The sequence below is a fragment of the Pan paniscus genome, chromosome 10 (assembly GCF_029289425.2).
Source record: "Pan paniscus chromosome 10, NHGRI_mPanPan1-v2.0_pri, whole genome shotgun sequence".
NCBI lineage: Eukaryota > Metazoa > Chordata > Mammalia > Primates > Hominidae > Pan > Pan paniscus.
The window spans coordinates 108,191,011-108,214,930 of NC_073259.2; the positions used below are offsets into that span (position 1 = coordinate 108,191,011).

Genomic DNA, 23,920 nt, shown 5'->3' on the forward strand with positions numbered 1-23,920 from the left:
GTTTTTAAACAGTAAGTTTTTGTCAAGTGAATAAGGCAGAGAGAAGGACATTTCAGAGGCAGCAGCAGCACGTTCAAGATTACAGGGTCACACAGTAGGCACAGATGTAAGATAAGGCCTCAGGTAGTTTGGAAAGAAACAATATTCCTTGAGAAGCCAACTGAAGCCAGATCATGAAGGACTCTTGTTTTCCATGCCAACGAATATGGGTTTTAACCTACACGTCAATGTTGTTCCCACAGTGCCCCTAAGAAGACTGCTCATGGTTCAACTCAAGTGAGAGGAGAAAAAAAGAAAGAAAGAATATGCCAAAGGAACCACCACCACCCACCATCCAATTACTGATTCAACTAGAGGAGCTCTACTTTTGTCTACTTTACGTAGTAAAGTTCTCTTTTAAAATCTCTTTGGGCACAAAAATTCTACTGTTATAAACAAAATTTTTTATTAAAAAAAACAAACAGGAGCCATTAAAAGATTTTTAGCAAGAAATTAAATGTTAAGATTAGCATTTTGGAAACATCTTTCTCTTAACAGCGCCAAGGATGGAATACAGAAGTATGAGACCCAAAGGAGATGAAAATACTCAGTGTTTAGTTGCAACAACTGATGCAATAAATAATTAATGAAATCTGGTGATGAGAGATATTCAAATCTTACTGATATCTACTTTATTCCAAGCAGCCTGCTATGTCCTAGGTTTAGGATAAAGAAGATAAGTTCAATAGTTATTTCAATATAAAGTAATCATGACTGATTAAAACAGGAAGGTAAAGAAGAAAAAGGAATTAATCTTGGTAGGTGATTTGAATAAACACATGGATAGCTGTGGTTAAAACTTGGAATACAATCATAACACTTCACCTTGAATAAGCTAAGCATAAACCAGGCCAAAAAAAAAAAAGGATATGTTTTAAGGAGGTATAATCTAGAAAAAACAAAGGGCTACACTTGTGATTATACTTCACGAGCAAGCGTCTCAGAGGATTTGCTAGAGGTATACACAAAATCAGAACCATCCTTGAAAGCCATTTTAAACAATAAAAGACCTTAACTATTAATATACTAAAGTGAATCTCAAAGGTTTCCACCTGAGGTTAAAGCTTGGCACCTTTCCCTTGGCAATTCTGTTTGAGATCCGGGTTCCCAAATGAAAGCATGGAATCAATGCAGGCAAGAACGTAAAACAATATTTAGGCCACTAGGCCTATACAATTGCTTTAGCATAGAGCCAACAAGTTTCTCATTTGTCCATTACTCTTAGGTAAGTATGTAATAAGTTGCACAATTCTACTTGTGGCATTTAATTAACAATTTATTACAAGACTTTTGGAAGTTCAAAGTATTTATGTGGATAAATTTCCCAAGAATTAGAAGTATTCAGTGATATGAGTTTCTAGGTTTTTCATTGAGTCCTAAATTGAAAGAAATTCAGCACCATTTCCAATAACCTGGTTTTATAACATATTGCTTTCCCTGATAATGAAATTTTTAAAAAGACAGGAGAGGGTAGAAGAGAATGCTGTAAAACCCTTAAATTCTTCAAAAATGAATCCTGGCAGAGCATGCTGGTGCATACCTGTAATCCTAGCACTTTGGGAGGCCTAGGTGGGGGGACTGCTTGAGCCCAGGAGCTCTGAGACCAGCCTGGGCAACATAGTGAGACTTCATCTCTATAAAAATTTAAAAACTCAGCCAGGCATGGGGTACATGCCTGTAGTCCCAGCTACTCTGGTGGCTGAAGCAGGAGGATAACTGGGGCCCAGGAGTTTGAGGTTATAATGAGCTGTGACTGCACTACTGCACTCTAGCCTGGGCAACAGAGCAACACCTTTTCCCCCCACCACCCCTACCACTTCAAAAAACAAAAAAAGAATCCCATTTGCACTGCTGTTTGTGAGACTTATTTCAATCTCTTTGATAAAGATAACTATCATTAAATACACAAAATAAATTCTTAAATCCCTCAATGATGAATGAATTATTCAAAACAGCCTCTTTATCAAAGGAGACTTTGTACCTCACTAATTACATTAGACTAAGAAGCCTTACCCATTCATTTAAAAGTAGATCAAATGCTAACTACTATTTCCAAACAGCTGGCAGGAAGTTACAAAACTCTCTTGCAACATCAGGAAGAGATGGTTATAACTTTAAGTATGTTGCCAAACCTTATCTGTTAGAAAAGACACTGACTACAGGGCGAGACTCAGTCTCAAGAAAAAGAAAGAGAAGACACTCAGAGAGGAATTACATGAGCCTCTAGCTACATAGTAAAGAAAATGAAATAGGTATCTGACTAAAACAGTAAGAAAATATTCTCAAAGTATCTTTATGCAGGGCATATTAAGTGCTTGCATTTACAGAATGAAAAAAAAAAAAAGCATGGGGAATAGAAGTATTACCTGAGGGCAGGAAATTCAGAAAAAGGTCCCTATTCCTGGTGAAAGCAAGCAGTCAGTTGCCAGGGTTTCTTAGACTCCTCTGGTACTCATTTGGGTGATTATGCAATTCACAGCACACCAATCTCCACCACAGCCAGCAGGGAACGCTGCAGGGAATGGGTACACAGGGGACACAGAAGGGAGCAAGTTTAAGGGAAGGAAGAGGAAAGGAATGATGATTAAAAAAATTTAGCTGTGGTGCCCTTTGGAAAAAAAATACAGTTGCATTTCACACTGGATTCACTAAAGGCAAACTGCCTAAATTCTAAGATGAATTAACCATTTAAGATTTTCTTCATTTTCTCTGTCACTGTTACTACTACTCCCCAATTACATTCACACTATCTTTTTAATTTTATATTAAACTGTCAATTAACAAAAATGAGATACTATGTCATAGAAGTTATACAAAAGCTGAACTGTATAATTTACATTAAATGAAATCAATTAAGACAAGCAATCTACAAAGCAAGCAATCTACACATACAGATTATCAAACTGGTTTAAGTGACAAAACCCCCACTTTTAACTGTAATTCTCATTTCACCGAGAATACTGAGGCATAAAGCTAGCCATAAAAAACAATCCACAAACCAAAGAGATACCCAGCAATAGGCCATATCTATATACTCAAAAATAAATTGGAAAACTATAGTATTCATAGTGGGGGGAGAAAAGCTTTTAATCTAAATTTTCCAGATATGATTCAACTAGTTAAAACTGCCAAAAATGTATTCAGAGCAACCAATTTATGTTCTATGTATTCTATGGAGGCCAAAGTAGTACAAATTTATTTCTCCAGTCAGTTAAAAATGTTTTTGAACAACTACTATGTACTGCAGTCCTGTGGCGGATGCTAAAGATACAATGGTGAACAAGACAAGCAAAGTCCCTGGCTTCTAAAACATTGCCAGGGCGATTCTGCCCTTAAAGAGATGACTATCCACACAATTAACAAAAAACAAGGCATTTGTTTTAATAAAACAAACAGGATATGCTTTAAGACCTAAAGGAGTTTTAAAATGGAGGAGGCCAATGATTAGCCTCATTAAAGCTGCCCATGGAAAATGTACTACTAAAATAAAGCTGAGAGAAGAAGGCCTATTATGAAGAGATACAGACAATTTGGCTGCAGGAATAAGACAACAAAAGATGGGTGGAAAAAAAGGAGAAAACTGTAATATTGGAAATTAAAATTGCAGCCAAATTTGGAGGACCTAAAAAATTACCCTTAACTTCTCTGGATATTTGCCTTAAATATTTCCTTTGTATACACGCTCTAGTCCAGGAAAATAGATTTAATAACTATTTTATTACTCTCAAGCTGTCATTTATGTCCTTTTTTTTTCCCCCCCTTGGGATGGAGTCTAACTCTGTTGCCCAGGCTAGAGTGCAGTGTGGCACGATCTCGGTTCACTGAAGCCTCCACTTCCTGGTTCAAGTGATTCTCCTGCCTCAGCCTCCTGAGTATCTGGGATTACAGGCATGCGCCACTACACCCAGCTAATTGTTTTGCATTTTTAGCAGAAACGGGGTTTCACCATGTTGGCCAGGCTGGTCTTGAACTCCTGACCTCAAGTGATGCGCCCGCCTTGGCCTCCCAAAGTGCTAGGATTACAGGTGTGACCCACCACACCCGGCCTTATTTCATTATTTCTTTACAAGCTTTTCTGACATTCAGACCACCTCTGTTTCACTGTCTCTCTGTTAAGGTTGCATAGCGTTTTGCTTGTGACTCTCTCGTAAGATTCATTATCTATCTTGAATTCTATTTATTCACTCATCTACCAGACTGTTTCCAGAAGACATTCCTATATCTTAATTTTATTTGTATATTTTACAGAACCTTCCTTAAGTACTGGTAGGAATGAACAATCTACCAAAAGAGATAATCAAAATCATACTCAGTAATACCTATATTCTTTAAAAATAAGATAAATCTTACATTTTATGGATGCCCCTCTTTATAGTGCATTTCAGTTATATATAAAGTTGCAGCACAGCAAAAGTAACAAGTTGGGGCTGGGCACGGTGGCTCATGCCTGTAATCCCAGCACTTTGGGAGGCCAAGGCAGGCGGATCACCTGAGGTCAGGAGTTTGAGACCAGCCTGGTCAAAATGGTGAAACCCTGTCTCTACTAAAACCAAACAAACAAAAATACTGGCTGGGCGTGGTGGCAAGCACCTGTAATCCCAGCTACTTGAGAGGCTGAGGCAGGAGAATCATTTTAACCCAGGGGGCAGAGGTTGCAGTGAGCTGAGATCGCTCCATGCCTGGGTGACAAGAATGAAACTCTATCTCAAAAAAATACATACATACATACATACATATATATATATAGAGAGAGAGAGTGAGAGAGAGAGAGGGAGAGAGAGGGAGGGAGAGGGAGAGGGAGAGAGGGAGAGAGGGAGAGAGGGAGAGAGGGGGAGAGGGGGAGAGGGGGAGAGAGGGAGAGGGAGAGGGAGAGGGAGAGGGAGAGAGGGAGGGAGGGAGAGAGGGAGAGAGGGAGAGGGAGGGAGGGAGGGAGGGAGGGAGGGAGGGAGGGAGGGAGAGAGAGAGAGAGAGAGAGAGAGAGAGAGAGAGAGAGAGAGAGAGTGAGTGTTTTTTGCCATATCTTAAAATCACTGATTTTCTGGTATCATGAAGTTTATTCCCAAATACTCATCCCTAACAACAAAAGTACACATAAAAGATTTACAAATAGTGGCTCATGCCTGTAATCACAGCACTTTGGGAGGCCAAAGTGGGTGGACTGCTTGAGCTCAAGAGTTTGAGGCTAGCCTGGGCAACATGGCAAAATCCCATCTCTACCAAAAATACAATAATTCACCAGGCAAGGTGGTGCACACCTGTGGTCCCCACTACTCAGGAGGCTGAAGTGGGAGGATTGCTAGAGCCTGGGAAGTTGAGGCTGCAGTGAGCTGTAATCATGCCACTGCACTCCAGCCTGGGTGACAGAGCAAGACCCTGTCTCAAAAAAAAAAAAAAATAATTAATTAATTTAAACTTTTAAAATATATATATTTTTAATTTATTTAAAAAATTTTTTAAAGATTTACAAATAGACAACAGTAAAGGAAAACATTTGATGCTATACTGGTAGTGGTAAAAAGAAGCCAGATCTCTTTCTTAGTAGTATTTTTGGGTAGAAAAATAGTAAATATGCATAAAGTTCAAATTCAACCTAGTTTATGACTAATATGGAAATTCAAAGTTTATACACAACATTCATCTTGGCTGGGAATAATCTTAAAATAAGTCAATAAACTGTCAATCAAACTATTAGTGAATATAATGTCTGAAAAACCAAACAATAAATTATATCCTGAATCACACTGGCTTCAATTTTATTTGAATAACTTGATTTTAATATAACTACTCGATTTTCACTTATGAAAATAACCAAAAGTCTTTTACTTGTAACTTACATTCAAACTAAACTCCAGCCACTAATACCCACTGTTTTGTTTTGTTTTTGAGGTGGAGTCTCACTGTTGCCCAGGCTGGAGTCCAGGGGCACAATCTCAGCTCACTGCAACCTCCGCCTCCTGGGCTCAAGCAATTCTCCTGCCTCAGCCTCTTGAGTAGCTGGGACTACAGGCATGCGCCACCATGCCCGGCTAATTTTTTGTATTTTTAAGTAGAGATGGGGTTTCACCATATTGGCCAGGCTGGTCTCGAACTCCTGACCTCAGGTGATCTACCCGCCTTGGCCTCCCAAAGTGCTGGGATTACAGGCGTGAACCACCGCGCCCAGCCATACCCACTGTTAAAAAAATTATTCGTCCTAAGCATACAATATGCAGAATTTAAAACACATGTATTTGATAAGAGATCAACTTATTTTAAAAGTGTTTAAACTGCAGTACTAAAGCAAAGTGTAATACTGCAAAAAGGAAAATTATTCAAAAAAAGAAAAGAAAAAAAAGACATTATGTTTTCCTGCTAGAGTCTGAATATGGTTTATTTGTCCCCACCAAAATTCATGTTGAAATCTGATCCCAAATGTGACAGTGTTGGGAGGTGGCACCTAGTAGGTAGGAAGTGTTTGGGTCATGGGGGCAGATTCTTCATAAATGGCTTGGTATTGTTCTTGCAGTAGTAAGCTCTCACAGAAAATAAAGTAGTTCCCACGTGAGTAGGTTGTTATAAAGCCAAGACATCCCTCAGGCTCTGCCCTCTTTAAGTGTCCACTTCCCCTTACCTTCTCCACTATGTTGTCATGCAGCATAAAAGCCCTATCTGGAAGCCAACACCATGCCCTTGAACTTCTCAGCCAGTAGAACCACGAGCTAAATAAACCTCTTTTCTTTATAAATAAACCTATTTTTTGGCCGGGTGTGGTGACTCACGCCTGTAATCCCAGCACTTTGGGAGGCCAAGGCGGGTAGATCACTTGAGGCCAGGAGTCTGAGACCAGCCTAGCCAACACGGTGAAACCCCATCTCTACTAAAAATACAAAAATTAGCCAGGCGTGGTGGCACATGACTGTAATCCCAGCTACTCGGGAGGCTGAGGCATAAGAATTGCTTAAGCCTGAGAGGTGGAGGTTACAGTGAGCTGAGATTGTGCCACTATTCTCCAGCCTGAGCAACAGAGTAAACTCTGTCTCAAAAATAAATAAATAGGCCGGGCGTGGTGGCTCACATCTGTAATCCCAGCACTTTCGGAGGCCAAGGCAGGCAGATCACGAGGTCAGGAGATCGAGACCATCCTGGCTAACACGGTGAAACCCTGTCTCTACAAAAATAAAAAAATTTAGCTGGGGGGGGTGGTGGGTGCCTGTAGTCCCAGCTACTCGGGAGGCTGAGGCAGGAGAATGGCATGAACCCAGGAGGCGGAGCTTGCAGTGAGCCGAGATCACACCACTGCACTCCAGCCTGGGTAACAGAGTGAGACTGTGTCTCAAAAAAATAAATAAATAAATAAACAAATAAAACCTCTCTTTTAAAATAAATTACGCAGCCCCATAATCTTTTATAGCAACATAAAATGGCCTGAGACATCCCCCAACTTTCAAGAAATGCTGAGTCAAAACATTATGTTCCTCTAACTTCAAAGGACTGCAGAGTCAAATGATTCTCAAGTCATAAAAGAATCTCCTAAGGGATACTACAGCAGGATGGTAAAACAAGAGTAGTGTTGAAAACTGGGTAAAAAGAAAAGCAAACTGTTGAGGTGGGGTGGGGGCAAGTAGGAAACACCTTAATAGGCAGCACAGAAAAATCAATGAAAAGGGTACTGGATCAGTGACTTTACCATTCAACACTATCTGTGAGACCTTGGACAAGTCACAAATGTCAATGTTTTAATAATTTCCTTCTCTGAGATAGGAACAAATCCCTTCTGATTCCAGGATTCTAGTATGCTAATATTGCAACATCTCCTAGACCAAGCACCCAACAAGAATCAGTATCCGGTTTTAGTTGGAAATTAATATGAAAGAGAAAGACACCTGCTATATACAGTAGTCCTCCCTTACCCAAGATTTCCCTTTCCACGGTCTCAGTTACCTGTGGTACAGTACGATAGTTTGAGAAAGAGAGAGATCACATTCATATAACTTTTATTACAATATACAGATATTGTTACAATTTTTCTATTACATATTAGTTTTTGTTAATCTCTGACCATGACTAATTTATAATTTAAACTTTACCAGAGGGATGTACATAAAGAAAAAAACACAATATACATATCGTTCAGTACTATCTGCAGTTTCAGGCATCCACTGGGGGTCTTGAAATGTGCTGCCCATGGAGGAGGACTACTGTAGTGCATGTACTTAAAAGGATAAAAAAAACCAACAATAGCAAAAAATCCACCCCTGAAAATTCAAGTCACAATTCGCTTCCCAGTAATTATTTATTGCATAAGCCAAAGGATAACCACAAACATACTTCCATTGTTGTCAGACTAAAACATGTATAGTCTAAATTAGATCACAAATAAAAGAGAAGACATCTCCAATTAAATATCTAACATTTGGGCTGGGCGCAGTGGCTCAGGCCTGTAATCCCAAGCACTTTGGGAAGCTGAGGCAGGTGGATCACTTGAGGTCAGGAGTTTGAGACCAGCCTGGCCAACATGATAAAACCTCATCTCTACTAAAAATAAAAAATGTAAAAAAAAATTAGCCAAACATGGTGGCGGCTGCCTGTAATTCCAGCCACTCGGGAGGCTGAGGCAGGAGAATCACTTGAACCCAGAAGGCAGGGGTTGCAGTGAGCTGAGATTGTGCCACTGCACTCCAGCCTGGGCAACAGAACGAGACTCTGTCTCAAAAAAAAAAAAAAAATCTAACTTTCATCCAACTTAACATATCCAAAACAAACTCCTGATCTTCTCCCATAAGCCTGCTCCTCCTGCAGTCTTCTCCAATTTTCCGATTTAGTTAATAGCAATTCCACCTTTTCCATTGCTTATGTTGCTTATGTCAAAAACTCTGGATGGTCACCCATTACTGCTCTCCTCTCTTCTCTATCAATCCACATCTTACCTGTCGGTCAATCCTGCCTTTACCTTCAAAATACACCTAGAACCTGACTATCACTATCTCAACAACTCCACTGCATCTGCCTTCGTTCAATCCAATTTCTCTCTCACCTAAATAGTTAACGTCTCTTAATTGGGTTCCTGTTTCTGCCCTTGTGCTTCTATTACTTAATTCCCACATGGCTGCCAGAGTGATCCTTGGCTCAAGGCATTCCAGTGGCTTCCAATCTCAGAGTAAAAGTCAAAGTCACTACAAGGTCCCACATGATCTGGCCCTTGTTTTCTCTTTGATCGCATCTTCCTCTTCTCACTTTACTCTCTCCACCTATATTGGTGGTCTTCGTATGTTTTCAAAATATCAAACAAGTTCCCAGTTCTGGACCCTTTGCATTTGTTCCCACTATCTCTCTCAGGTCTCTTCTCAAATATTGCTTTCTTTTTTTTCTTTCCTTTTTTTTTTTTTTTTTTTTTTTTTTGAGACAGGGTCTCACTCTGCAGGCTGGAGTGTAGTGGTGCTATCACAGTTCACTGCAACCTCTGCCTCCTGGGCTCAAGCAATTCTCCCATCTCAGCCTCTCTAGTAGCTGAGACTACAGGTGCGCACCACCACGCTCGGCCAATTTTGGTATTTTTAGTACAGACAGGATTTCACCATGTTGGCCAGGCTGGTCTCAAACTCCTGGCCTGAAGTGATCTGCCCGCCTCAGCCTCCCAAAGTGCTGGGATTACAGGTGAGACACCACACCCAGCCTCAAATATTGCTTTGTCAATTAAGCCTTCCCAATCACCAGATTTAAAATTGCAAACTCCATCCCCAATTTATTGTACTTCTCATCCCCTTTCCCTGTGTTACTTTTTCAGTAGCATTTAACACACTGATATACTGTACTTACACAGTATTTTACCTATTTATGTACTTACTATCTGTTTCTGATTAAAACGTAAACTCCACGAGGGCAGGGATCTTTGCCTAGTGTGTTAACTGCTACATCCCCAGCAGTATGGTACAATATTTGGTACAAGGCAGGCACTCATTAAATTATTTTAAATAAGCAACTAGTACATACAGTGTCAAAATCCACATTATTAGAGATTATTTAAAAGTGAATACTGTCAGCCAGGCACGGTGGCTCATGCCTGTAATCCCAGCACTTTGGGAGGCCAAAGTGGGTGGATCACAAGGTCAGGAGTTCGAGAACAGCCTGGCCAACATGGTGAAACCCCGTCTCTACTAAAAATACAAAAATTAGCTGGGTGTGGTGGTGCATGTCTGTAATCCCAGCTACTCAGGAGGCTAAGGCAGGAGTATTGCTTGAACCCAGGAGGCAGAGGTTGCAGTGAGCTGAGATTGCTCCATTGCACTCCAGCCTGGGCAACATAGCGAGACTCTGTCTCAAAAAAAAAAAACACCTCAAACCTACTCAAGTAAATTTATAATCCAAAAAACAATATTTAAATCAGTTTTTTTCCCACTTGCAAAATCTAACAAATTTCATATGGCAATAAATTTTTTTTTATTTTTTCTTCCTTTTTCACATCACCCGCAATGCCAGACAAGTAGTCCAATTTAGAAATAGGTTACAGTTAGTGATCCTACTCATGCTTCTTATATTAGAATAGGAATCGCTGAAGCTTCCCACAAACTGAAGCCATGTCTTACTCATCTTTGTATCTCTAATGCCCACTATGTGGCATATATATATATATGTGCTCAAAAAAGTTAAATACATAAACTCTCAAAAATTATTTACTGAGCTTTACCATAAAAGTTTATGATACAAATATTAGCCTATCAGTAATGATGTGAAGTTAGCATTTGAAAAAATAATGTCTGGCAGACTAAATAAGCTACACTGCATTTCCTTTTAGGAATGGTCAGTACTGGAAAGATTTTAGACCTAGCAGTATTGATCTCCAATTATATGCACCTTAACTTTTCCTCAGCAACTCACTTCTATGGCCATATCAGATAGCTTTTCTTTTCTTTTTTTTCTTTTTTTTTATTTTTTTTGAGATGGAGTTTCGCTCTTGTTGCCCAGGCTGGAGTGCAATGGCCCGATCTCAGCTCACTGCAACTTCCACCTCCCGGGCTCAAGCAATTCTCCTGTCTCAGCCTCCCGAGTAGCTGGGATTACAGGCATGGGCCACCACACCCAGCTAATTTTGCATTTTTAGTAGAGACAGGGTTTCACCGTGTTGGTCAGACTGGTCTCGAACTCCCGACCTCAGGTGATCCACCCGCCTCAGCCTCCCAAAGTGGTAGGATTATAGGCATAAGCCACGGCGCCCAGCCTCAGATAGCTTTTCCTAAACCAGATCTACTTCACTTCTAAAATCTTAAACTTCAATGTGACAGTTTCAGACAAAATCTCCAACCCTTCCAATTATCTCATTCCTTTACTCCATTACTTTTCCACCTAGATAGTATTCCCAATCCTTTGACGGTTCTTTCCTTTCCTCTCCAGGCTATCAGCTACCGCCCTCTCCTCCCCTTCCTTATATATCCTCAATCTAGTGGCCAATCCCATCAACACAAAGTGAGGCACTCTAATCCCTCTCATCACTTTGCCATTCAGGCACCAAATCCTGCATGTGTTTAACCCTTCTGAATGTCCATAATGAATATTCTTTTTTTCTTTTTTGAGACCAGGTTATGAGACTGGCTAATTTTTGTATTTGAGGTAGAGACAGAGTTTTCGTCATGTTTCCCAGACTGATCTCAAACTGCTGGGCTCAAGTGATCTGCCTGACTTGGCCTCCCAAAGTGCTTGGATTACAGGCATGAGCCACCACACCTGGCCCCATTTTCTACTTAAGTTACTCAGAGTCCATTTGTAGACTCCGTATTTCCAGCCCAGATATTGCTCCTAAACCCTAGACTTCAAAAATAAGACTGCTTTAATGAGCATATCCCTCTTACCTTTATTAGTAGTCACTCCTCACCCCCAGGATAAAGTTCAATTTCCTTAATGTAGCAAATGAGGCCCTTGGAAATCTAATTTAGTGCACTGCCTATTACAGGTGACTAATGGAGCAACAAGCCTAACTCAAAATAGCCCTCTCCATTACCATATTTTTGCTGTACAACCCTTTGCCATTGCTAATTGAACCATGGGTAGACAAAACTGGGTCACAAAGGCTTTCTCTCTAGGGGATTCTGAAACCTGACAGGAGAGATCAAAGACTGGGAATTATGGAAGATAGGCCAGCACTCTAAAGCTGTAGCTCCCAACCAGGAGTAATTTTGCCTCCTATGAGACATTTGGCAATGTCTGGAGACATTAAACATCCTACAATGCACAGAACAGCCTTCACAACAAAGAACTATCTATTTCAAAATGCCAATGATGCCAAGGTTAAAAAACCCTGCTGCTACTTTAAGAGGAAGGTCCAAGAACTCTTCCAATGAGATTCTAGGAGCTAGCTGGTTCCTGTTCTTTCCTTGATTTGGTTGTTCAGATATTCTTCTGCTTTCTGTTACATTTCCCTTTTTACTTAAATAGATCAGCTTTCTGATGTTTGCAGGCAAAACAACTTTACTAGCACAGAACCCTAGCTCAATCATATGACACACACCTGTACACTTTAAGCTGGTTTCTCAATCTCGGAACTACTGACATTTGGGCAAATAATTATTTGTTGTGAGGGAATATGCTGTGCAATGTAGAACGTCTAGCAGCATCCCTGGCCTCTATTCACTAGATGGCAGTAGTATTACCCTCCCCTCCAAGTCTTGACAATTAAAAATATCTCCAGACACTGCCAAATGTCCCCTCAAGACAAACTGACCCTGGTTGACAACTGCTGCTTTAAACTATACAATGACTCCACCGAGGTGAGGTGAATGTCTGCCCAGTCAACTCCCACTCCCAGGAAACCTTGTGCAGAGCACAGTGTGCCCTTAGCCTAAGGGAGCGAAGGAGAAGAGAGTGTCTGCATCCAAAACTTCCCTACCCCTTTTCAGGTCCTGGCTTAATTAAATATACGTCCACTTTGCCGATTTGCAAGTGCCTGTTCACATGTGTGTACCTGTGTATACACATACACACACACACACACACACACACACACTAAGGTCTTGAGCTGAAAGGTAGCTTCTGCTTTTATTTCCTTTCTCACATTTGTTACGACTTCTCTTTAGAAGTTTCCATTCCCGTGTGAAAAACTGCTCTCCTAGATAAACCCTCCCAAAATACATTCAGTCCTATTACAGTTTGAAAAATCGGGGCAGTTTCTCCTTCAAAAGCTTTTCCTGTTTCACTCTGGAAAAATGTCACTACTCTAACCTCCCCCTATCCCACCAACACACCTCCTTGTCCTCATTTCAGATTCTTCAAGTAGATAAACTTTTTATTAACAACTGGAGAGATGTTTGGAATACAAACTAACAATTAGGCAAGGAACAAGTATATAGATTTACAGTTCTCAAATAGTTTAGCATTGAGTTAAAGAATCTGTTAATCTCTTAAGAACAATTCCTCTTCCATACTCTCCCAACATACTAGCTTCTCAAGTCCCTTCATCCAGGCAAAGATGGTTTTAATCTTGCAACTGCACTATATTTCAACCTCAAGGCTAAAAATGAGAGCTCTTTCTCATGTTGGTTCACAGTCTTCCTCCTTACTGGCAGAACTCCTCCCCCCATACAATAACTGGGTTATTTCCTTACCGGAAGACCCCTCATATAAACCCCTGTAAGAACTAGGTCATTTTCCTAGTTATTTTCCAGGATCCAAAGGCACCACATTTATTTAATGATTCAATTACTCACTGCCTCCTAAAGCCACAGGGAAACTGGTCATTCCCAAATCTATAAGAATATTGGCAGTAGTCTTGCCTCAGTAAAAAAAAGCAATGTAAGAGAAAGTAAGCTCATTCATGTTATGTATCCACATTCATGCAACAAATAGTTGTTGAGTACCTACTTTATGCCAGCCTCAAGACAAAAATCCCTGCTCTCATAGAGTCTACATTTAAGTGGAGAAAGACAAAAATACATAAAGAAATAAATATGTATGACAGACAAGCATGAGTGCTATGGAGAAAAATAATGCAAGCAAGAGGACTGGCAGTATGGGGGCTCATAATTTTAAACTGTGGTCAGGAAAGGTCACCTTTGAGAAGGTGCAATGGGTTGCATACACAGGCCTCACGTGATGTCTAGTATTAGAAAGTAGTATGTTCAATTATTTCCTGGTAAACTATATTCTACTGTATCCCAGACCACTAGGTCAATGTAGTGACATCTTCATTACTGGATATTCTATAAAATTAAACTTGAACCAGGTAATTTCAAAAGTTCATTCCTACCTGAGTAACTATAATTTATCACAACACCTGCCTTCTTTTGTCAATTACGAGCTGCCTTTAGATTTCTGAATAACTATTTTTCTTAGGAGATGACAGCAATTAGCAGTAAGATTAACTTATTAACCAAAAATAAGAATTTGATACTCTTTAGTCACCTGAGTTAAGGATGTTTTGAAATATGAAATAACTGAAAACTCAAGTGTCCCAAAAACTCATCTCTGAAAAAAAAAAAATCCTCATCACACTATTTATCACACAGCTATTACAAATCATACAGATTTAGAAACTAACCCTAAGGGCCAGGCACGGTGGCTCACACCTGTAATCCCAGCACTTTGGGAGGCCAAGGCAGGCGGATCACCTGAGGTTGGGAGTTTGAGACCAGCCTAACCACCATGGAAAAACCCTGTCTCTACTAAAAATACAAAATTAGCCAGGCGTGGTGGCGCACGCCTGTAATCCCAGCTACTCGGGAGGCTGAGGCAGGAGAATTGATTGAAGCCAGGAGGCAGAGGCTGCCGTGAGCCGAGATCATGCCGTTGCACTCCAGTCTGGGAAACAGAGTGAGACTCTGTCTCAAAAAAAAAAAAAAAATACATATATATATATATATATATATATAAATAATAAAATAAAAACTAGCCCTAAGGACTCAATTTTCAATATATGGGTGTCTTCTATCTCATGCAGTAAGCCATTACATCTTTGTTCTTAATTTTTTTTATTATACTTTGGTATGCATGCTCTTAATTTTTAAGAGCCCCTCTCAAATGGAGTTCTATAAAAGAATTAAACTCTAATGCACTATCTGTTGATTGAATTAACTTTTCTTCCAAGCATCTAGAGTGGTACTAGCTATGCAGCATCATCCTTGGACGAGTGAGAAAATAGGCATTCAAATCATTTTCTGCAGATCTGTATTTTCTTGTGGAGCTGGGTATGAGAAAGGCTGGAGGACATAAATTAAAAATAGATAAAACCTTCCAAAATAAGATAGTTCAAGATTGGGCCATATACATAATTTTAAAAGAAACTTTTCAATGAGTGATAACATTAAGAAATACATATTCATGCAGGGCGTGGGGGCTCACACCTGTAATCCCAGCACTCTGGGAGGCCGAGGACCGCGGATCACCTGAGGTTGGGAGTTCAAGACCAGCCTGGCCTGGTGAAACCCAGTCTCTACTAAAAAAATACTACATATATACACATATATATGTGTAGTGTATACACATATATATGTAGTACACATATATATGTGTATATATGTGTATATATGTATATATGTACATATGTATATATATGTACACACACACACCCTGCTATACTTTGCTACTTTTAAGAAAAGTGCTATATCTTATTCAGTATTATAAGTGAGGAAAATATTTGCTGAATCACAGAAGTAGAATTCTGTTCCCAATATATAACCTGTGGTATAAGACAATCTGGGAATCAAGAATTATGTTTACTATACAAGTCTATAATCATACCCGTGTCTTCCCAAAATTAGTTAAAATTAACTTACAAATCGAACAGAAAGGGATCCTAACCAAGGGCTTTGAGTTCGCTGGTAACAACTTGGAACAAGAGCCTACATTTAGCCTGTGTCTTGAGACAAACACGGAGAAGCCAAGAGCAGTAACAAACTGCCAGCCTTACTGAGTCATGTTTCTGACTAAAACCGCGTTATGAAATGGAGAGAATGACATGTCTTGGGTTTAATCACCACAGATGTTAACTCCCTGAATTTTAGAGTTGCAGAGGAAAAAGAGCAAAAACCAAAAAAAAAAGGTTCAGTAATAATGATGTGGGTCTCATAGGACTCCAGAAAGAACCTGCCAAAGCTGCGAACTCTGCTTATTTACCTAAAACAAATCCTAACTGTGCAAACAGGCACACCCTCTGATGCCACAGAGCGGGAACGCCAAGGTGGGAGGAATTCAGAACAATCACAAGGTTAACGTTCCACTGAGAACACAGCCTCCACTGAGCGTCCACACTGCGCCAGAAGCCCTCGGTTAACGGAACCGCTCTGCTCCAAGGGGAAGGAGCACCGAACTCGAGTTAGAGCCCAGCACATTAACCAGGCACTTGGGTGACGCCAGGCCACCTCCAGCCTCCGCTCAGTACCGCACAGAGCCGAGCCGGGACGCCCCCAGACGCCGCGCCGGGAGCGATCCCAGCCCGCCGCGCTCCGCACTCCGGGCTCCTCCGCGCGCCCACCCTGGGAGAAGACGCGTCAGGGGCCGATTCGTGAGGCCAGCCCCCGGCGCCGCCGGCGACAAGAAATCCGGGGCCGCGACCTCTGCCCCGGCCAGAGCGGGGAAGTCCGAAGGTCGCCTCCCGCACAGCCGCCAGGCGCCGCCGCCCCCGAAGCCGCAGGCTGACTCCAGTGCGGGCTGGGGCGGAGGCCGACTGGCGCCGACACCGAGGCGCTCACTGACCTGGAGAGGTGCTTCAAGATTTGTTTCTTGATGATCCCGGCCATGGTGCCGAGGCTGGAGACGCCGCGCTCTCGTCCTGTTGCTCACTGCCTCCTCTCTTCGTGGCCGTCTCCTCTCTGTCCCGGCTAGCCCGGCCGGCGGAGAGGCGCTGATCGCTCACGACCGGGAGAGACCCGAGGCCCCGGCCAAGGCCACAGCCGCCGCCGAGAACCCGGAGCATCACGCTCAGGCCGCCACGGCCGCCGCGGGCGCCATCTTGGCTGCAGCATCACCTAAGAGACTCGGGGGAGGGCGGGGGCGGGGCGGCTCCAGGCGGGGCCGGCACGAGGCCGGGCGGGGCCAACGCCGGCTCTGGGCGGGCTCTGGGCGGGCTCTGGCTGGGCTCTGGCTGGGCTCTGGCTGGGCTCTGGGCGGGCTCTGGGCGGGGGCGGGAGGTTTGTGGCATTGGCGCCAGGGTTCTTCTTAGCCCTCGCGACACAGGGCCCTTGACTCTCAATACACCATCCTTCTTGGCCTTAATCCTCCCTCCTTCCCTCTGCTGGTGTTCCCGCCTCCATCGCTGACCCGTCGCTGATTTTTCCTTCCACGTCCTACTTCCCTTATTCATTTCCTCAGAATGTTTTTTATTTTTTTGCTTGTTTTTTTTTTTTTTTTTGAGACGAGTCTTGCTCTGTCACACAGGCTGGAGTCCAGTGGTACGATCTCGGCTCATTGCAACCTCCACCTCCAGGGTTCAAGCGATTCTCCTGCTTCAGCCTCCTGAGTAGCTGGGATTACAGGTGCGCACCACCACGGCCGGCTAATTTTTGTATTATTAGAGACGAGGTTTCACCATATTGGCCAGTAGGTCTCGAACTTCTGACCTCGTGATCCACCCTCCTAGCCTCCCAAAGTGCTGACATTACAGGCGTGAGCCACTGCACCCGGCCTCCTTAGAATGTTTTAAGAATCGGCCATTAACTCCTGTGCTTGCTTTGCTCTCTTGACCTACTCACCTTTCTTCATATTCTTCCTTAGGTTTTTGTTTTTGTTTTTGTTTTTTTTTTTTTCTTTTGTTAAGGTGTCCTGCCTTTCCCTTACCTAAATGTGGCAATTTAATGTTTCCCTTGGTTATTGCTATTCTAAGGGAAGTAAAGGTTGACAATGGTTCCTAGTAGTCTAGGACCTAGGAATTAGAAGGTCTATAATTCAAGTCCTGGCTCTGGTATTTTCTAGCTGTGTTATCCTGGGGAAAATAATTTCTTTACTATTAGTTTCATTTTAATCATCTGTGAAATAGATTAATCATCAGCCTTACCCACTTCACTAGGTTGAACCTAAAGGTGTAAATATCATATGAAAAGTTCTCTAAGGAAGGAAGGAAATTGTTGAACTAGGGAAAACTATTACAATTCTACACCTCCACCCCACCCAATCCCAAACAGAGCTAACATTTTCAGAGATTAAAATGACGACTTCTGTCATCCCAGCACTTTGGGAGGCCGAGGCAGGCAGATCACTTGAGGTCAGGAGTTCAAGACCAGCCTGACCAACGTGGTGAAACTCTGTGTCTACAAAAAAAAAAATACAAAAATTAGCTGGGCATAGTGGCGGGCGCCTGTAATCCCAGCTACTCAGGAGGCTGAGGCAGGAGAATTGCTTGAACCCGGGAGGCAAATGTTGCAGTGAGCTGAGATCAAGCCACTGCACTCCAGCCTGGGCGACAGAGCAAGACTGTCTCAAAAAAAAAAAAAAAAATTACTCAGTGTTAAGTTTAGCCTAACACTGCCTCCTTACGTAATTGAGTTCAGCCTAAAGGTTTTTCTGTACATCATTAACTTATGAAAATAAGCAGAGGTATAAACCGACCATAGCCCACACCTGTGCCAATCACTGAGTTTTGGCCAGATGTAGCCAACTGTTCAGACTGTGTTCAAATAAGGCAAACACTGAGCTGTAAGCAATCCAGTTGTTTCTGTACCTCACTTCCATTTTCTAGACCTCACTTTCCTTTTGCTGGCCAGAAATCTGCTCCCAGCATGTGGCTGTGCTGGAGTCTCTCTGAATCTGCTGTGATTATGGGGGCTGCCGGACTCAGGAATCGTTCATTGTTAAACTCCTTTAAATTTAATTTGGCTGAAGTTTTTCTTTTAACACTAGTGATATCTAAAACAGGAAAAGAAATTGTACCACCCCTGAGGGATGTATTAGCAAGATGTGTGGTTGTACATCTTGGGAGTTGGGTGGGAAGTAGTTTACACATAGTCCAATAAGCTGGCCCTTTTTGAAGAATGGAAAGGATAGACGTGTAAGTTGACTACACTCAACATTTCATTTTATTTTTATTTTATTTTTGAGACAGAGTCTTACTCCATCGCTCAGGCTGGAATGCAGCTGCACGATCTTGGCTCGCTGCGACCTCTGCCTCCCAGGTTCAATCAGTTCTCCTGCCTCAGCCTCCCGAGTAGCTGGGATTACCGGGCTAATTTTTGTATTTTTAGTAGAGACGGAGTTTCACCATGTTGGCCAGGCTGGTCTCGAACTCCTGACCTCACGTGATCCGCCCGCCTCAGCCTTCCAAAGTGTTGGGATTACAGGCATCAGCCACCACACCCGGCCGACTACACTCAACATTTATCATAGATTATAAACCAGGCACTATTCAAGTATCCTGGGGTTGCCTAAATGAAAAAAATCTCTGTTCCTGCCATCAGAGTTAACGGCCTGGCTTGGAAGGCAGACTCATGTTACTTACACCTTCAGCTCTGTTAGTAGACTCTGGTTCAAATGCTGGCCACTTTATAACTATGTAAACTTCAGCAAATTAATCTTTCTCAGCTTCAGTGATCTCATGTGTTAAGAGATATTATTATTAGTAGCTACTGTTAACCTGCCTTATAGCAAACTCAATAAAGGCTAGATATTATTAATTACTTTACCAAAAACAAGCAAAGTGCTATAAGAACACAGAGGAAGGAGTAATTCATTTGGGGACAGACTTATAGTAGAGGTATTATTTCAAAGATATGAATAAATCCATTTAATTTTTTTTTTTTAATGGACCCTGAAATCAAAGACTTGGATTTAAAACTGAAGCAGGAGGGTTCCCTGACTTCACTCGCAGGACTAACACTAATGCATGAAGTACACAGAGGGGTGGCTCATCTGCTTGGCTACCGAGCACATGCAAACCCCTAATAGGACAGGGAGCACACAGATGGGCAAGTGCAGAAGCCGGAGCAAGGACTTTTGAACTCTGGCCCCATGGTAGCGTCTAGGGGTGGGTAACTGCAACTCCTGAAGCCCAAGTGGGCATGCGTTACACTGCACTCTTTTAGCTTTGTTGTCCACAGATAGCTTAAGTGTTAACTAGCTCAGTGCCCTCTTAGTATCCAGGTCATTGTCAGGCATCCAGAAAGAGGTCACACAGGGACTTGAAGGACGGTGAATGTGGGGTTTTATTGAGTGGTAGAGGTGGCTCTCAACAGGTTGGATGGGAAGCTGGAAAGGGGATGGAGTGGGAAGATGATCTTCCCCTGGAATTTGGCCATCCAGTGGCCAAACTCTTCTCAGCGTTCAGTCACTACTTCTCTTGTCTCTGCTGCACTGGTCTGCCATTCTTCTGCTCATCTGTTCATCTCCTTGTCTGCTCATCTGCTTGTGGAGCCTGGGGTTTGGGCTTTCTATGGATACAAGATAGGGTGCTGTGGCGGGCCAAAAGGCAACTTTTGAGCACAAAAACAGAAATGCCTGTTCCCATTTAGGACGGTGGGTTTCCAGGCTTGAGAGTAGGGCATTTGCCAGGGAACCACTCTGTTCTACCCAGTATTTCCCTGTCTCCTGTCCATATCAAAACTGAACTCTGCAGATATTTAGCTATGCTGGTTGTGGTAGGGTGACCCCCAAATTGGGGTTCAGGCTGGGAGGCTACTTGGGTTCCTGCCTTCTGCAGGAAAGAATTCAAGACCAAGCTGACAAGAGTAAAGTGAAACCAAGTTTGTTAAGAAAGTAAAGAAATAAAAGGATAGCTATGCCATCAGCAGAGTAGCAGCATGGGCTGCCCAACTATACTTATGGTTATTTCTTGATTATATGCTAAACAAAGGGTACATATTCATGAGTTTTCTAGTAAGGGTGCAGGGAGTTCCTGGAACTGAGAGTTCCTCCCCCTTTCAGATCATATAGGGTAATTTCTGCATGTTACCATGGCATTTGTAAACTGTCATGGCCCTGATGGGAGTTTCCTTTAGTATGCAAATATATTATAATTAGTGTTTAATGAGCAGTGAGGATGACCAGAGGTTGCTTTCATGACCATCTTGGTTTTGATGGGTTTTGGCCAGCTTCTTTACCTCATCCTGTTTTATCAGTGACAAAGGAGAAAGTCAAAATACTTTACCCCAAAACATGTTTCTTTGCCATATTTTGAAATGGTCCTGCAAAGCCATTCTTTGTGGGGGAAAATTTGCATCTATAAAGAATCTCTATTAACATAGCTAGGTTTTTTTCTTACAGGCCCTCTCAATCCTGAAGAGATTAACTAAGAGTCTATCACCTTTTAAAGGTCTGAATACGAAACATTTGTCATCTGTTGTCTCTAAGGGCAGCCACATTAAGACTTCAAAAGAACTTTGGTCTCCACAATATTTTATCTTAACCAGATCATCCAGGTCTTTAGACAAAGTCAACCAATTGTCAACCAGAAAATGTTTAAATTTACCTATAGCCTGGAAGCTCCCCTCCTTTGACTTGTCTTGCCCTTCTGGACCAAACCAATGTATTTCGTTTTTTCGAGATGGAGTCTTGCTCTGTCGCCAGGCTGGAGTGCAGTGGCGCAATCTCAGCTTACTGCAACCTCTGCCTCCTGGGTTCAAGCGATTCTTCTGCCTCAGCCTCCCAGGTAGCTGGGACTACAGGCGCATACCACTACACCCAGCTAATTTTTGTATTTTTAGTAGAGACAGGGTTTCACCATGTTGGCTAGGATGGTCTCAATCTCCTGACCTTGTGATCTACCTGCCTCGGCCTCCCAAAGTGCTGGGATTACAGGCGTGAGCCACCGCGCCTGGCCAAACCAATATATATATATTTTTTTGAGATGGAGTCTCACTCTGTTGCCCAGGCTGGAGTACAGTAGTGCAATCTTAGCTCACTGCAACCTCTGCCTCCTGGGTTCAAGCAATTCTTCTGCCTCCGCCTCCCGAGTAGCTGGGACTACAGGTACGCGCCACCACACCCAGCTAATTTTTTGTATTTTTAGTAGAGACTGGGTTTCACCATATTGGCCAGGCTGGTCTCGAACTCCTGACCTCATGATCCACCTGCCTCAGCCTCCCAAAATGCTAGGATTACAGGCATGAGCCACCAGGCCTGGCCAAACCAATGTATTTCTTTTTTTTTTTTTTTTTTTTTTTTGAGATGGAGTCTCGCTCTGTCCCCAGGCTGGAGTGCAGTGGCACGATCTCAGCTCACTGCAACCTCCGTCTCCCGGGTTCACGCCATTCTCCTGCCTCAGCTTCCCACGTAGCTGGGACTACAGGCGCCCGCCACCATGCCCAGCTAATTTTTTTTGTATTTTTAGTAGGGACGGGGTTTCACCGTGTTAGCCAGGATGGTCTCGATCTCCTGACCTCATGATCCGCCTGCCTCAGCCTCCCAAAGTGCTGGGATTACAGGCGTGAGCCACCGCGCCCGGCCAAACCAATGTATTTCTTAAATGTATTTGATTGATGTCTGTGCCTCCCTAAAATGTATAAAACCAAGCTGCACTCCTACCACCTTGGGCACATGTTCTCAGGACCTCCTGAGCGCTGTGTCATGGGCCATGGTCACTCATATTTCGCTCAGAATAAATCTCTTCAAATAGTTTATAGACTTTGATTCTTTTTGTCCACAAGGGTAGTTTGAAATCAGCCATGATGACAGTATTTACAATATAGAAAGCAGGGCTTTTTCCCCTAGAGATCTAGTTGTTAAGCATTCACCAGCACAAGATTATAAAATGAGTTTAGGCTGGGCGCGGTGGCTCAGGCCTATAATCCCAACACTTTGGGAGGCCGAGGCTGGTGGATCACTTGAGGTCAGGAGTTAGAGACCAGCCTGGGCAACATGGTGAAACTCTGTCTCTACTAAAATTACAAAAAATTAGCTGGGCATGGTGGCGGGTGCCTGTAATCCCAGCTACTTGGGAGGCTGAGGCAGAAGAATTGCCTGAACCCAAGAGTTGGAGGTTGTAGTGAGCCAAGACTGCGCCACTGCACTCTAGCCTGGGCAACACGAGCGGAACTCCACCTCAAAAAAAAAAAAAAAAAAATTGGAGGGAGATGAGATTGTAAATGTAAATATATAGACATCATTTTATAGGAAATAGTGAGTCCTGAAGACCTCTATGATGGGTTAATTGGGGAAGATGTTCATATTTCCGAGTCAGAAAAATATTTACAGACAATTTTGCTGTCAGTTCAGAGGATGGAGAACAGAATGGAGGCAGAAAGGGCATTGAGAAGGTGGTGGCATTATTTCAGGTGAGAGGTAAGACAGTATCAGTAGAGGTGAAAGAAGGTAAAGGACACATGCCAAAGATTAAATCAAGGATAAATATTGAAGGTAATTGAGGTTTTTGCTCGGGGCACGCCACTAGTTAAGTAATATAGTTGGACAGGCAGTTTTGGAGATAAGATCCTGTTGAATTTCTTGCTGTTAAGGCTTTCTGAGGATTTCTCAGTGGAAATTTTGTAAGGTTATAGTTTTGGGTGGAAATTCTGGTTTACGAATCGTGGTAGCTGAAGCCAAGAACAAGAATAATCTTGATCAAAGTGTATGTAAGTCATGAGGAAAGGAAAAAGAAGCTTAAATGAGAAAGGGTGGATAAACAGGAGAGACAAGATGGAAAGAGCATTTTTTTTTTTTTTTTTTTTTTTGAGGTGGAGTCTAGCTCTGTCGCCCAGGCTGGAGTGCAGTGGCGCAATCTAGGCTCACAGCAACCTCTGCCTCCTGGGCGATTCTCCTGCCTCAGCCTCCTGAGTAGCTGGGACAACAGGAGAGCACCACCACGCCCAGCTAATTTTTTGTATTTTTAGTAGAGACAGGGTTTCACCATGTTGGCCAGGCTGGTCTCAAACTCCTGACCTCAGGTGATCTGCCTGCCTTGGCCTCCCAAAGTGTTGGGATTACAGGTGTGAACGAGCATGCCTGGCTTGAAAATAGCATATTTTAAAGGATGAGAGATAAATAGAAATGATGGCTG

The 23,920-nt window shown here is 42.6% G+C and overlaps 1 protein-coding gene across 4 annotated transcripts in view; it reads right to left on the bottom strand.

The window, feature by feature from the left end:
- Positions 1–22,461, bottom strand: part of BLTP3B (bridge-like lipid transfer protein family member 3B) — a 116,827-nt gene extending 94,366 nt beyond the window's left edge. For 2 of the 4 annotated variants that reach the window (XM_008958044.5, XM_003832605.5), the window contains exon 1: positions 16,696–18,096. In XM_008958044.5, the coding sequence (XP_008956292.2) occupies positions 16,696–16,739 (44 nt within the window). In that variant the 5' untranslated portion in view covers positions 16,740–18,096. Of the gene's footprint in view, positions 1–2,405; positions 2,552–16,695 lie in introns of those variants that run through there. The other 2 variants (XM_008958043.5, XM_034934328.4) reach the window with 2 other exon arrangements.
- Between the last annotated feature and the right edge of the window lie 1,459 nt (positions 22,462–23,920).